General features: G+C 46.9%; 2 protein-coding genes across 2 annotated transcripts; both read left to right on the forward strand.

The window, feature by feature from the left end:
* Positions 1 to 154: 154 nt before the first annotated feature.
* Positions 155 to 3,671, forward strand: LOC103581388 (all-trans-retinol 13,14-reductase-like; the record flags this gene model as incomplete). The annotated part of the gene is made up of 4 exons (XM_008563234.1): positions 155 to 264; positions 362 to 528; positions 745 to 904; positions 2,398 to 3,671. Coding segments are annotated over 4 exons (577 nt in total), but the record flags the coding sequence as incomplete, so codon positions are not given.
* A 4,904-nt stretch (positions 3,672 to 8,575) lies between these two features.
* On the forward strand, positions 8,576 to 13,187 carry TGOLN2 (trans-golgi network protein 2). Its single transcript, XM_008563235.1, has 4 exons — positions 8,576 to 8,621; positions 8,853 to 9,640; positions 10,925 to 11,008; positions 12,275 to 13,187. Exons 1-4 carry the CDS (start codon positions 8,576 to 8,578, stop codon positions 12,278 to 12,280), a joined length of 924 nt encoding a protein of 307 aa, XP_008561457.1. The 3' UTR covers positions 12,281 to 13,187.
* The last annotated feature ends 2,132 nt before the right edge of the window (positions 13,188 to 15,319 follow it).

Raw genomic sequence — 15,319 nt, forward strand, 5'->3', positions numbered from 1 at the left:
GTTTCCAGTTTACGCCTGAAGAGCTTTTCACGCCAAGAGGGTGCCTCAGCTTCATCCTGGTGGGGAGGACCTGGGGATGAACTGTCCTGGGGTGGTGCTGGTGGCTTTTAGCAAAAAGGCCTGGGATCGGCAGCCACACTCCTGTCACCCACAGGATGCAGCGCTATGTCTCCATGCCCAGGGAAAAGGCTGCAGAACACATCCCTCTTCTCTTCATTGCGTCCCCATCAGCCAAGGACCCGACATGGGAGGACCGATTCCCAGGTGGGGCTTAGGGTCTGGGTGGAGCCAGGAGCGGGAGAAAGGGACACGGGGGTGGGGAAGGGGCCAGGCAGCAGTGACCCTGGCTCTGTACCCACAGGTCGCTCCACGATGATAGTGCTGGTGCCCTCCGCCTATGAGTGGTTTGAGGAGTGGCAGGAGGAGCCCAAAGGAAAGCGGGGCAGCGAATATGAGACCCTCAAAAACTCCTTTGTTGAAGCCTCCGTGTCAGCCGTCATGAAACTGTTCCCACAGCTGGAGGGGAAGGTGGGGTAGTATATGCACTGGTGACGACAGCCCTCTTGGTGCCATTTCTTGCCTTTCCTCAGGACAGGGGGAGAAGACTTTACATAACTGAACCCCAGGGAAGGACAGGGAACCCCTCAGGCAGCCAGCTCATTCAGGGAGAGCATCAGAAGGAGAAGAGGCGAGGGTCTCACCAGTGCCCACTCCTGCCTTTGGCTGCCTGTTTTGCCCACTCAGGTGGACAGCGTGACTGGAGGGTCCCCGCTGACCAATCAGTTCTACCTGGCTGCTCCCCGAGGAGCCTGCTACGGGGCTGACCATGACCTGCGCCGCCTACATCCTCGAGTGATGGCTTCCATGAGGGCCCAGAGCTCCATCCCCAACCTCTACCTGACAGGTACACTGACTGACCACCCCATGTTGCCAGGACCTGAGCCCGTGGGCCTCCCTGCCACCCAGTCATCTGTTCTTGTGCTTAGGCCTGCGTCCCCTGCAGCTTCCCGCATCCTTAGCTGGGCTGCCTGTGGCCCTGCTCCTGGTCGGAAGCCCCCTCTGGACAGCCCTAGCATGCGGGGGGGTGGGACACGAGACCCCTAGCCCTCCCCCTTNTGCATGTGCGTTTATGTGTGTGTGTGTCGGGGGGTGTCAGCATGAGCCCAGCACCCCAGGGCCCCTGCTTCCCCTCTGGTGGCTGGGGAATAACAGCAGGATTTGCAATGGGAGGAGGTGGGCAGTTTCCAGTTTACGCCTGAAGAGCTTTTCACGCCAAGAGGGTGCCTCAGCTTCATCCTGGTGGGGTGGCCCTGGGGATGAACTGTCCTGGGGTGGTGCTGGTGGCTTTGAGCAAAGAGGCCTGGGATCGGCAGCCACACTCCTGTCACCCACAGGATGCAGCGCTATGTCTCCATGCCCAGGGAAAAGGCTGCAGAACACATCCCTCTTCTCTTCATTGCGTCCCCACCAGCCAAGGACCTGACTTCGGAGGACCAATTGCCAGGTGGTGCTTAGGGTCTGGGTTGAGCCAGGAGAGGGTGAAAGCGACATGGGGGTGGAAAAGGGGCCAGGCAGCAGTGACCCTGGCTCTGTACCCACAGGTCGCTCCACGATGATAGTGCTGGTGCCCTCCGCCTATGAGTGGTTTGAGGAGTGGCAGGAGGAGCCCAAAGGAAAGCGGGGCAGCGAATATGAGACCCTCAAAAACTCCTTTGTTGAAGCCTCCGTGTCAGCCGTCATGAAACTGTTCCCACAGCTGGAGGGGAAGGTGGGGTAGTATATGCACTGGTGACGACAGCCCTCTTGGTGCCATTTCTTGCCTTTCCTCAGGACAGGGGGAGAAGACTTTACATAACTGAACCCCAGGGAAGGACAGGGAACCCCTCAGGCAGCCAGCTCATTCAGGGAGAGCATCAGAAGGAGAAGAGGCGAGGGTCTCACCAGTGCCCACTCCTGCCTTTGGCTGCCTGTTTTGCCCACTCAGGTGGACAGCGTGACTGGAGGGTCCCCGCTGACCAATCAGTTCTACCTGGCTGCTCCCCGAGGAGCCTGCTACGGGGCTGACCATGACCTGCGCCGCCTACATCCTCGAGTGATGGCTTCCATGAGGGCCCAGAGCTCCATCCCCAACCTCTACCTGACAGGTACACTGACTGACCACCCCATGTTGCCAGGACCTGAGCCCGTGGGCCTCCCTGCCACCCAGTCATCTGTTCTTGTGCTTAGGCCTGCGTCCCCTGCAGCTTCCCGCATCCTTAGCTGGGCTGCCTGTGGCCCTGCTCCTGGTCGGAAGCCCCCTCTGGACAGCCCTAGCATGCGGGGGGGTGGGACACGAGACCCCTAGCCCTCCCCCTTCCCACCTGGTGGATGTTCATGGTCTCTGCTTCTGCCTCCTAGGCCAGGATATCTTCACCTGTGGGCTGGTGGGGGCCCTGCAAGGGGCCCTTCTGTGTTGCAGTGCCATCCTGAAACGGAACTTGTACTCAGACCTGAAGAATCTCAGCTCAAGGATCTCTGCACAGAAGAAGAAGAATTAGTTCCATCAGGCTGAGCCAGAGGAACCTGGCCGATGACCAGGGCACCTCCCCTGACCTATCTACAATGTCTTTCTGCATTCCTTCCTCATGCATATAAAGCCCTCTAATTTGGTTTTGATTTTTGAATCTCTGTGATTTGCTTAGGGTAAATCACAGTTCACAATCTGAAGCTCTTCCAGCTGGGGCAGGTGATCTTTTATATCTTTTATAATGTGGTATCCATGTTCAAAGGCCCGTTACCACTATTGACTGGGACAGCCCTTATGTCTCCTGAGAAGCTGGGTACCCATACTCCCTAATCTGAACAATCAAATTGAATATTCTTTTGGTCAGGCGGGTAGAACCCCTGGAAGGAGATGTTGGTCACTGAAGCAGGTTGGCCAGTGCTGTCCTGAGGCTTCTCCTGTCACTCTCAGTCCCCATCTAGGGAAAAGGGCGACCAATGAGGTTTTAGTCATAACCTGGGCATGGTTTTGGTTGTAGCGCCATAGGTTCAGAGGCTTCCAGATCCCATTTCTGCTGGTTCCAGTGGCTCTTTCAGAGGACAGGAAAGGACCGTGACAGGTACAGAGTGGTTCTGGAGGATAGGGGTAATGAGAAGACCTATTAGTTCTTAAGGTTCATGTCAAAACATAACATCCAATTGGTATCAACCAAGTCCTAGCTCAGCCTTCCGTATGATCGGGGTGGCATCTGGTTCTCAAAGTGCCAGCACCAAGACACCCTCAGGGAGCTCAGTACCTGAGCCTCAAGCCTTATCCTTAACCTGTGAAATGTGCGGGGAAGGGTGACATTGGCAGTCAGGGCACAGGCTGGCAAGGTGACTTCATGGGGGTTGGTGTAGGCTGAAGGAGCATTCCAAGCCCAGGGCATAGCAGAGAACAACCAAGAGGCAACAAATATGCCATAACAATGTCCCAGCTACCTCCTAGACTAGCACACGGGCTTCTGGTAGGGAGGTGTGCGGGTGGGGTTGAAACTGGTCAGGATGAGAGCATGGAAAGCCAGAGCATGTGTGCAAAGCCTGAGAGCAGCATTTGCTGCTTACTGGTGCATATATGATGGCTGGGTGGAAAGGTGCATATGGTTCAGCAAAATGGCCTTTTACTTACATTAAACTGAAGCACCAATAGCCTTATTTGAGTCTGTTTTAATGTAATATCAACCAATTTAATGATTTTATTCTTTAGTATTTGAAATTTTGGTTTCTCCTCAATGGCACAAAACCACACTCGGTTGCCATGTACAGAAGCTCAGTAAAACATTTGTTCTGAAAAATACTTATCACTAGACCACAATAAGGTTAAAAAAATAAACTTAAGTAATTATAGTTAAGTTACAAAAAGCTGAAAATACAAAACATTGCAAAACAGTGGCAATCTACTAAGTGCAATCGAAAAAGAAAGGAAATGGCTTCAGTAATCAACATTTATTGAACTGGATGGTCTTAGGAATTGAGGGACTATCTATGACAGTTATAGTTGTTACAAAAAGCTGAAAATACAAAACATTGCAAAACAGTGGCAATCTACTAAGTGCAATCGAAAAAGAAAGGAAATGACTTCAGTAATCAACATTTATTGAACTGGATGGTCTTAGGAATTGAGGGACTATCTATGACAGTGGGAGGGGCTGGCTTTGTTGGTAGTTTGAAATGCCATACAGCTCAGACCTAAGCCTTTTACAGAGGGGTTTCTAAATTGGGATATTTAGGAAACTCACCTCTGATTTGGGGAACTGGCTGAGTTGAGAGTCACTGTTGGCTCTGGATGTCCAGTTAAACTAAACCTGATAATCTCTCATTTCCCTCCCTGACATCTCTATTTGGATGTCTCACAGTCATCTTAAACACTGAAGCAATTAACCAGAAGCAAATTCATTTTCTATGCCCCTGTTAAAACTGGGTCCCCATTAATGTTCCTTAACTCAGTGAAAAGGCACTTCCTCAATTACCCTCCCGCCATATCCAATCCACTTTCAAGGCCTGTTGGTATTATCTCCCAAATGTGTCTCAATTCCAACCACTTCCCTCCATTCTCACTGTCCCTACGTTAGTCCTACTTGGACTATTGCACTGTCTCCTTGTAGGGGGTTAAAAATCTTGATTCTCATTTGATTTTTTAGACAGGGTTCTTTAGCTAAAAAACTTACGGGACAAAAGTCCTTAGCTAGGAGGCAATAGCCTACAGGTAGCAGGGTGAAATCTTATCTAATCAATTTTTTTTTTTTTTTGTCTTTTTTGTGACCGCTAAGGGGATCGCAACCCTTGGCTTGGTGTCCCCCGCACCGCGCTCAGCCAGTGAGTGCACCGGCCATTCCTATATAGGATCCGAACCCGCGGCAGGAGCATTGCTGCGCTCCCAGCGCCGCACTCTCCCGAGTGCGCCACGGGGTTGGCCCTTATCTAATCAATTCTAATCAAGTAAATGTTGATTCTCAGTTGATTCTTAGTATAGGGTTTTTAGCTAACAAACTTATGGGACAAAAGTCCTTAGTTAGGAGGCAAAAGGCTACAGATAAGGGGCAAGAGCCCATGGAACCAACTCTAATCACTGTTTAGGTATGGGATTGTATACTTTAATGATTTTAGAGTCAACAGGTGGCTGACATATCAATCTTAAGAGATTTTATTTAATTCATTTATTTATTTTTTCAAAAAGATGACCAGTAAGGGGATCTTAACCCTTGGCTTGGTGTTGTCAGCACCATGCTCACCCAGTGAGCTAACCGGCCATCCCTATATGGGATGAACCTGGGGCCTTGGTGTTATCAGCACCACACTCTCCCGAGTGAGCCAAGGGCCAGCCCAATCTTAAGAGATTTTAAAGAATTGCTGTAGGAAAATACGTGAGAAATGTTTGCCGAAGGGAAAACTTTTTGTTAATGGAAACTTAAGACACAATCACAGAATCATAGGAATGTAATGATTGTTTTAGCTGTTATATCTTAAAGATAATGATCACAGTGTAATTAGATTAACATTTCACTAATTACACTTTGGAATATCATGCTGTTAATTTAAATGATGTTACTATGTTCTGTTGTTTAAGCTATACTTAGCTATGGATAACTTTTGTCACATTGCCCATGTCTGTGTCCTTTCACAATGATTGAATCAATTGATTTTTCTTCTGAAACTTCCTTGTCTTTACAATAAAAACAGAAGGTAACTTTGAATGGGGTCTGTACCCAGTTTCTAACAGAGGAGTTGCTGAGGTGCAGTCCCTTTGGGCTTCTCATTGCATTCACGTTGCTTTGAGTAATCTTTTTTGAGTCTCCGTTACACAGTGAGAAGTGTAACATCTCCTAATGGATTCACTTGTTCTTTTTAGTGGCTGGCCAGTGTGGGGATCTGAACCCTTGACTGGTATTTCTAGCACCACACACTAACCAAGTGAGCAAGCTGGGGAACCCCTAACTGACCAACTTTTTATTTTTTTAAAAGATGACTGGTAAGGGGATCTTAACCATTGACTTGGTGTTGTCAGCACCATGCTCTTCCAGTGAGCTAACCGGCCATCCCTATATGGGATCCAAACCCATGGCCTTGGTATTATCAGCACCACACTCTCCCGAGTGAGCCACAGGCTGGCCCCCCTAAATGACTAACTCTTAAATCCACTCTTCCCTCCCCACTAAAGTAGATTCTTCTTAATACAATTAGAGTAATATTCAAAAACTCCCAAATCTGATTATATCTTTCCTCTACTTAAACTTCTTTAATGGCTTCTCATACTCTTAAAATACAAAATCCTGGGAATGTCCCAGGAGCTGTGCATGATCTGGACTCCTTTCCTCTACTGCCTAGTAATGTGTACACCAGGTCAGGCTTAATAATTTGAAATTCCCCTCCCCACACACCACCATTATGTCAATATCCTTAAATGTTAGTCAAACAAATTTATTTAGGGAGGATAAAGAGAATTTTCCTTTTACCTTTTTTTTTTGGCAGCTGGCAGATATAAGGATCTGAACCCATAACCTTGGGGTTATAAGGCTGCATTCTAACCAACTAAGCTAACTGGCCAGCCAAGGAGAGTTTTCTTTTAGAAACAGATTCATTTTCCAATTCATTTCCTTTAGCCAAAGCAGAGTCAAGTTTCTGACACAATTTGGTGAAAGATTTGTCTCTTCTCTGTGATTCTTACTCTCTCCTCAAGAATGAGCATGTGTGACAGAGCAATTTTCTTTCAACAGAAACATAGTTAGAAGCATATTAAATTTTAAATTTAAATAACAAAGTAAAACACTTGTTTCTGAAAAACTGTATTTATGCCATATACTATTCGTTGAAATTCTGAAGAATTTCCATTGACTAGATAGAACTGCATATCATGTAACCCAAAAGTTGTATTCAACAGACTACTGATGTGTGTTATTTCTCCTGGCAGCTGTACTCCTTTTTGGCAGGAGTGGGACCAGTTTACATTTCAATCGGAAGTTAATGGCATATTTTCTGTTGTATTTTTGTGCCCCAGAGAGATTTATGTTCTGGACAACTCCCACACCATTTACTCCTTAATCTGGCTGTGCTCCAGCCATATTCCCTGCCGTTCCTTGTTCTCTGTTATCTGACAATCTTGGCCTTTAGACCTACAAAAAATATCAGGTTTCCACCTGCCTGCAAGCCATTGCAAATGGCTCATCCTTCTCTTCCCTTTGCCCCCACTGGGGGGGACATACCTACTACCTTTGGTCCTCAGCTCAAGACTCCTTCCTCAACTGATCTCAGTTTCTGTACTTTTCTTTCTTGGCAGTTCTTGTAATGCATCCCTGTGCGCGAACACACACACACACACACACATTCATGTAGACATTTAATATTTATGTACTCTACTAGACTACATGCTCCTTGAATTTAAGGCCTAGCATTTTTAAAATCACTGTCTACAAAGCACCTAGCCTGGCAAATGGTTATAAAATGATTTCAAGAAACACATTTAGTGTATAAACATAACAGTAACAGTAAACAGGATACAAAAGTATTTGCCCAGTGATCCCTATTTATGAAGAAAATAAATATGCATAGGAAGTGAGAAAATGAGAAAACGCACTAAGGAGGGGAAAATAAGTAAATTTGTATGTTTTTTTTAAAAACTAGAATGGGCTGGCCGGTTGGCTCAGTTGGTTATAGTGCGTTGTTGTGACTCCAGAGTCAAGGGTTCAGATCCCCTTACCTGCCAGCCGCCAAAGCCAAAAAACAAAAAAACTACACGGAAACAGTAAACTAATATTAAGTAGTAAACTGTGGAGAAGGGAGCAAGGATTTTCTAATTACACTTTTTCAAAAAATCTCAGTTTGATTTCTGAACCATTAGAATGTATTATTACCTAATTAAAAACATTAAGTGTCTGCAGGGCAGAAACACTGTACACTAAAACATTAATAGTGATTATCCCAGAGTGGTGGGACTAACGTTTTGTTTTCTACTTCTATACTTTTATGGTCAGAAAAAGGACGCACTTCTTAGAAAAGATCTTTGGCACCTCGGAGAGAACCGTTTCCGTGGAGTCAGGGGGGAGGAGGGCCGGGATGCGAAGGCTACGCCACGTAGGTGATGGGAAGGGTTTGTTTCCAGCTGGGAGAGAAGTGAGCACGGCACGTTTGTGGGCTGTGGGGAAAGAACCACAAGGAAGGGAGAGGTTAGAAATGCGAGCAGAGGGTGGGGCGAAGAGGCGCCTGGCCCCAGCAACCTCCCTCCCGCGGGCCGGGGCGCGAGGCGAGGGAGCTACTGCTTGGCCTGTATTGTCTCGGAAGTACAGGGGGAGAGAAGGAAAAAAGGAGTGTCGGTCTGTTGTGGCCGCCGCGGAGAACAGACTCGAGAAGAGTAGACTCGCGTCCCCCGGAAAATCGTAACACAGCACCACAGAGACAACAACAGAGAACGTCCCAACGACGGTCCCCCAAGTAACGCCCTCATCTAGGCGGGGCTGCGCGAGGTGGGAGGTGCGCACAGGAAGGGGCGGGGCTCCGGGCTCGCAGCCCCGCTCACGGATCTCGCGAGAGCTATAGAGGGCGGAAGCGCAGTCTGGGCAGGATGCGGTTCCTGGTTGCGCTGGTCCTGCTGAGCGTCGCGGTGGCGGGTAAGACCCCCCAACCCATCCTACTCTCTCCCCTAGGCCCACCATTCTCCCCTCGGCCGGTCGCCATCTGGGCTCGCTTCTTCCCTGCCCGACCCACCCCTCAACTCACCATTTTCTTCCCCCAGTCCCCCCGTCCCCCGTTCGCCTGTCTCCTCTGATCTCTTCCAGCTCTAAGGAGTCCCCTTCTCCCAGCCTGCTCCTCCCCAGGGCTCATTGGTTTCTTTATTTCAGGAGTCCCGCCGGCCAGTCCGCCTCCCAGTTCGACGGGAGTAAAGACTGAAGGTCCGCCTACTACTGGAACGTACTCCACCCCGCCCGCCTCGAGCCAGCTGCCTGAGGAAAAACGTGCGCAGGAAGATTTACCCTCTCACAATCCGTCTTCCACGAACGACAGCTCTAGCACGTCGGGTTCGGGGCGGCCGTCCTCCCAAGGAAACTCCAGCACGTCGGGTTCGGAAGGGCCGTTCTCCCAAGGAAACTCCAGCACGTCGGGCTCGGAAGGGCCGTTCTCCCAAGGAAACTCCAGCACGTCGGGTTCGGGGCGGCCGTCCTCCCAGGGGGACTCCGGCACGTCGGGTTCGGGGCGGCCGTCCACCCAGGGGGACTCCGGCACGTCGGGTTCGGGGCGGCCGTCCACCCAAGGAAACTCCGGCACGTCGGGTTCGGGGCGGCCGTCCACCCAGGGGGAGTCCGACAAGTTGGATTCAGAACAGCCTTCCTTAGGAGAAGATAAGTCTTCAGAGCTTACCGAAGATATGGAGCCCAAGGAGGCTGAAGATGGTGATACAGGGCCTGAAGAGGGCTCACCACCCAAAGAAGAGAAAGAAAAGATGTTCGGCCCTGCCTCTGGTGAGAACCGAGAAGGGACACTTTGGGAATCCATGAATAGCGAGAAGGGTGTCCTTTATAAGGACAGTCCTGGAAGTGCCAGTGCAGAGAGCAGCCACTTCTTTGCATATCTGGTAACTGCAGCCATTGTCGTTGCTGTCCTCTATATTGCCTATCACAACAAGCGCAAGGTAAGTCAAGAGTTGCCTTGGGGGGAATGGGATTTCTTCCACCCTGAAAGTTTGGTGTATGGGTGGGTGTCCATCACTCATCCACCTGTGCGCTCTGGGGATTTTAAGACAAACTTCAGTTTTCCCGCAGACCCTGCTAGAGCTCTTTACTCTTGTTTTGTAAATCATGTGTTTTCATCATGTCACCTGTTTCCTCTCACTGTCCTCTGCTGCAATAGGTGCCAAGTTAAGACATTATTATGACCTGACCTGAAGTGAGATTTCCTCAAATAGCCTTAAACTTAGATCCTTTACAGCCTGGGGGGACCTGAGTTCTTGATAGTTAGGGCCCTTATCCCCCTGTTTACATTCTTGAGACAGTGCATCATTTCTAGCTTCCTTTCCCAACCTTCTGTCTTCCATCTGCAGGGGCAGAAAGAACGGTCTCAGTTACTTAGTCTTTGATATCAACAGCAAAGAGCCCAGGTACTCTCTTCTGCAGTTAGGGATAATTAGAAGAAAGCCCAGAAATCACACAGACACATACACTTTTACTACTTTAGTAGGATTTGGTGTGAAGTAATATCTGTGTCCCTTAGCCACTACTCTAACGACAAAATTGCATTTCTTATTGAGTCCTGACAATTTAAAAGGTAGTTTGTGTAGCCTGCTTAAAATGAGAGAGTCCAAAATAAATAAATAAAAACAAAAAGAACAACAAAAATTTTTTTAATAAAATAAAATTGGAGGGTCTAATTCATGATTGGCCATAAGGCTATGAAGAACGAGGGAAGACCTTTAGTAAAAAGGTGCATTCCTTATTCTACATCCAGTGTTCATCATGGAGTGTAACCTCAGAAGTGAAATGGAGAGTGGTAAAGTTAAAAGTGCAATTGTTGATGAACCAAAGTGTGTGTGAAAGAGTACATTTGCAGATAGGAATTAATTACTGATTATGACTTAAAAAAACAAAGAAAAAAGAAATGTGCTATCCTAAAATTGTCTGGGGAGGAGTTGGCAGATCTTTGAGTACTCTTGAGTAAATCATACAGACTCCCCACAAGCTAGAGCCCAGAACAGCCGTCCTTCATGTCTTTCCTTTTAAGCAGTATAAAGGATTCTGATGTAATTATGCCCTGTCCTTAAAATCATTATAATTTAAATAGGCCTCTTTGTGGGTGTATGGCTGTTTCTATAGTTAGGATCATTAACAACTGTACTACCAGGTGACTACCTCTGATTTCAGGGACTGAAATAGGTTATTACAGAGCCACCTGTTAATCATGCTCTTTTACCTTTCCCTAGATTATTGCTTTTGTCCTGGAAGGGAAAAGATCCAAAGTCACTCGGCGGCCAAAGGCCAGTGACTACCAGCGTTTGGACCAGAAGGTAAGGAGGGAGAGGCCAAGTTCACTGGAGGGATAGGCAACAAGAGCTCTTATTGGCCCAGCAGTGAGCTTGCATTAGGCATGGCAGCAGCAGCCATTCTAGCAAACTAGAAACATCCATATATACATATCTGTCATGATAGAGCGAAGAGACCTTCACATACTCTACAACAGCTCCCTCCTCCAACAGGTGAAGAAAGTTGCCCATCCAGAAACATTGTGACTTTTTTCCCCTAAGTTAGTGGCACTACCTACAAGTTTCACTACAAGTTAGTGGCAGAATCAGGACCTGATAGCAACTCCCTAGACTCCCAGTCCTGTGCTTTTGCATTACACCAGAACGTCACAGACTTTAATAGGTGTAGGAATCACCTTGGGAACTGTGAGAAGAAGCAATGTCTGACTCACTAGTTATGGGGTGGAGCCTATGTTTCTACATTTCTGGGATGTTCCCAGGTAATGCCAAATGCTGCTTGAAACACACTTTAGGTAGCAAAGCACTAGAATGCACTCCCTGGAAACAATTGCAGAAGCACATAGGCCTCCAACTCCTCAGCTCAGCCCTGTGGGCTAGACCTCCTTAGTGCAGCCATCATGCATCTGCCAGAGAGAAAAGCCCTCCTTCTACCCCACAGCAGCAGTTGCTGAGCAAGGTTCCCCCAAAGATAACCTGTCTAAGCACTGAGTTGCCACCAGCGTATACCCTTCCTTCCCTCTTCTGTTTAGCAGCAGGGAGGCCATTGGCAAAGAACAGTCAGTGGCTGGTGAATTGTTCCTAGACTTCGTGCAGGGAATATAATTCACTTCTACAACTCATACCAGCTATGGAACAAGCCACTTAGCTCAGAACATCTTTGCTAACTAGCCTAGTAAGTCGCTTCACAATTTAGCCTTGGCCTACTACCTTCCCAGATAATTGACTTTAAGGATTTCCCCCCATCCCCATTACAATTCCTTTCCTCATTGAAAAAAAAATACATATGTAGATAATTTAAAACATATAGAACAGTATGGCATAAAAGCCAGGATTCCCACGTTCCCTCCGTTGACTATATCTTTCTAGTGTATGTTTTGTATTTTGAACTGACCTTAAAAGTCATTTTGTGTGCTTTTATTTTTATTAATTTCTGTTTGTATGTCAGTGAATTAGTTTGTCTTAATTGAGTTTTTCCCTGAACCGCAGCTCCTATAAGATCTTTTTTTTCCCAAAATTATTCCCTTGGAAAAAAATGAATGTTAACAATGGATTGTGTTGCTCTCATTTCAGCTTTGATTTTTTGTCCTTGAAAACCTTGTCCTCCCTGCTGATTTGTTTCTAAATCAAGAAAAATGAAGAGAAAAGTACTGTGACCTAAGAAACACTTCTCCTCTGGGGTTTGGTGGCAAGTCTGGGCTAGCAGAGGCGGGGGGGTTGTTTTGAGTTTTGCACCTGCACTTTGGTGACACTGTACTCCTATGTTTTCTTTATTTATGCTGATGACTTCCCTCCTTTCCTCCTGAGTGTGAGTGGAGGGAGCATGTGGAAACATGGCTATGACCAAAGGGGGATCCCAGCCCTGGCAGAGGCTACATTGCTGATCACCCTCCCTTGGGCCTTGACTCTATCTAGTAAAGTTTGCCCTTGACTGTGGCATTGCACTCTCTACTATTTTATCTTTGCAGACCTAGGAGACAACTCTGCAGGTAGAGGTGCTTTTCTACTAAGGCCTTTTACTTTGGGGGAATGTGCCCTGCAAAAGATGTCGAGGATTGTGAAATGTTGATGGGCAAAGGGTGACTTTGAACACATAATTCTCTCCCGAGGCTTCAGCAACAAACAAAAACAGCAGGTTAAAAAAGTGCTTTCTTGCCTGCAAGTCTAACCTGTCTAGCATGAATTCCTCATGTTTTTGATGTTTCATATTACTTGAGACAAAGTGAGTCCACTTCCATTTGTTTATACTGAGCATAAAACTGAACTTAGAGTTTTTGGAGGTTAAGCCACTGTTCCCAACACAGATTTTTTTTTAAAATGGGGTTATCATCATTGAAACTGTGTTTTTTCATACAGTCATACTCAACAGGAACTTTTTGAAATAGGGCAATTTCATGCTTCAAGAAAACATGTAGGAGGGTTTTGGTTTTGTTTCACATTTCTTTCAAAGGGCTTTTATGAAACAGATTTTCAAAAACTCCATTTTGCCTTTGTTGCCTAAGATAGACTTAACGTTTGGAAACTAACTGTATTCTCTGACCATTTTTACCTTAATCTATTTAATGATCCTCTTATCTGATATAAGATGCCAAGGTAATTAGTAAGAAATTCTACTATCCCAAGTTAGGAGTTAAAAGTTCAGTGGATTCCCCTGTAATAACTGAGGGTAGTGTCTTGGATCACAATGTTGTTTGAATTTTTATTTAAATCTGTTCTAGTCATGCTACCCTATTATAAAGAGCCTAAAGACAGTTGTTTCTGAGCTAATCTTGGGGAAATACAAAGAATGGGGGAGGTGAGGGAAATAGGTGAATTCTGTGCTGTTGACGAAGTAAACCTGAAGAAGGGACCATCCTGATTGTCTTATTATCTTCCACCTTGCTTAAAATAGCTTATGGCTTTGAGTTGAAATTTTCATTCTTGGCAGGTAGCCTAGTTTATGGAGGTAAGGAATGAATGCCTACTCTTGTTGACATCATTCTCTCTACTTGTGTACTAGTCTTTTAAAAGACGATGACTGGTAAGGGGATCTTAACCCTTGACTTGGTGTTGTCAGAACCACACTCTCCCAAGTGAGCTAACTGGCCATCCCTATATAGGGATCCAAACCCGTGGCCTTGGTGTTATCAGCACCACACTCTCCCAAGTGAATCACAGGCTTGTCCTTACTTGTGTAGCAGTCTTATACTACTTTCCTCCAACCTGAGAAATCTATCTGGCTCCTCTAGCATTCCCTAAGACTATGGTTATTTTAGTCCTCTCTCTGTCTCCCTTTTCCCTGCCTTTCCCCCTTCTTTTTTTTTTTTTTCCTTTTTGTCTTTTTTTCGTGTCCGGCAACGGATCACAACCCTCAGTGTCGCGCCCGTACTGGACCGGGACCGGCAACGGGATCGCAACCCTCGGTGTTGCTCCCACACCTCGCTCAGCCAGTGAGCGGGAACCGGTCTGTATGTGGGATCCAAACCCTCAGCGGGAGCGCCACCACGCTCCCAAGCGGCGCACTGTAGCAGTGCGCCACCGGGCCGGCCCTCCCCCTTCTATTTGTGCCTATCCACACTAGCATCTTCTCCTTCCTTCATGCGTGCTCAGATTTCCCCTGCTCCCATCTGTTTATTTGTTATTCATTCCACTGTGAATTTCTCCAGTTAATGGTGCTTCCATTACTGGCCATTCATTCTCTTCATGACCATTAGGAACTCACTTTGGTCCCTGTCTTTCTACTATTTTTCCAGTGGTTACCAGTTATCAGATCACCAAATCCAATGGCTTGTTCTCAAAGCTTAGTTTTGCCCTTGGTAGAATTGGACACTTGAACATCCAGATTGAGATTCCCCTTTCTTGGTTTGTCTATGACAAACTGTCCTTTGCTTTATCCTATGCTGGTGAGTAAGAGGGCTGTCAAAACCAGGTCTCTCTATTGATTCTCTGCTCTGAAATTCACCCATTCTTCATCTTCTGAGTAAGTGACTCCCAAGTCTTTCTCCTTGGTGTACTTCCCAGAGAACCCAGTCCTGCTCTTTGCTGAATATTTCAGCATGGTTGTCCTGCTGTGACTAAACTGAATTTCTCTCTTCTACCCATCAAGCTGTTCTTTGCAACTGCCCAATTTCTTCAATTACCTGAACTCCAAACTTATACCATTTCTCTCTCATCACAAAAGTCCTATCCATTAAAAAGAAAAGAAAAATCTCTAGCTATAATCTTTCTTTCCATTTTCCTAGGTTCCCCTGTCCCACACCTTCACCCATTCCACTTCTCTCCTGGGTTTTTTTTTTTTCCAGGAGCCACTTCAATTGGTGTACCTGTCCATCTTCTTGGAAAGAGATCAGACATGGAAAGATTGACCTTTCCAAAATGCATGCCCTGCTCTGAAGCTTGTCTGTACCTCTCATGGCTTAGAGAATCCAGTTATAGACTCTTTGGTGCTCAGGACTCTGACACCTTCCTGCTTTTCTCTGCATCCCACCCAGGCCAAAGCCCATTTCTGTTGGGTGCCCATCTGTGCCTCTGTGCCTTTATTCTTGCTGTGTCATTCATTTCCTGGCTTCCTACGTTTCTTTGGTTAGGTGGTTGTTCTCTCTCTTGCCTTCCCCAAATCTACATTTCTTGAGGGCCCAG

The sequence above is a fragment of the Galeopterus variegatus genome, unplaced genomic scaffold (genome assembly GCF_000696425.1).
Source record: "Galeopterus variegatus unplaced genomic scaffold, G_variegatus-3.0.2 Scaffold12942, whole genome shotgun sequence".
Classification (NCBI taxonomy): Eukaryota; Metazoa; Chordata; class Mammalia; order Dermoptera; family Cynocephalidae; genus Galeopterus; species Galeopterus variegatus.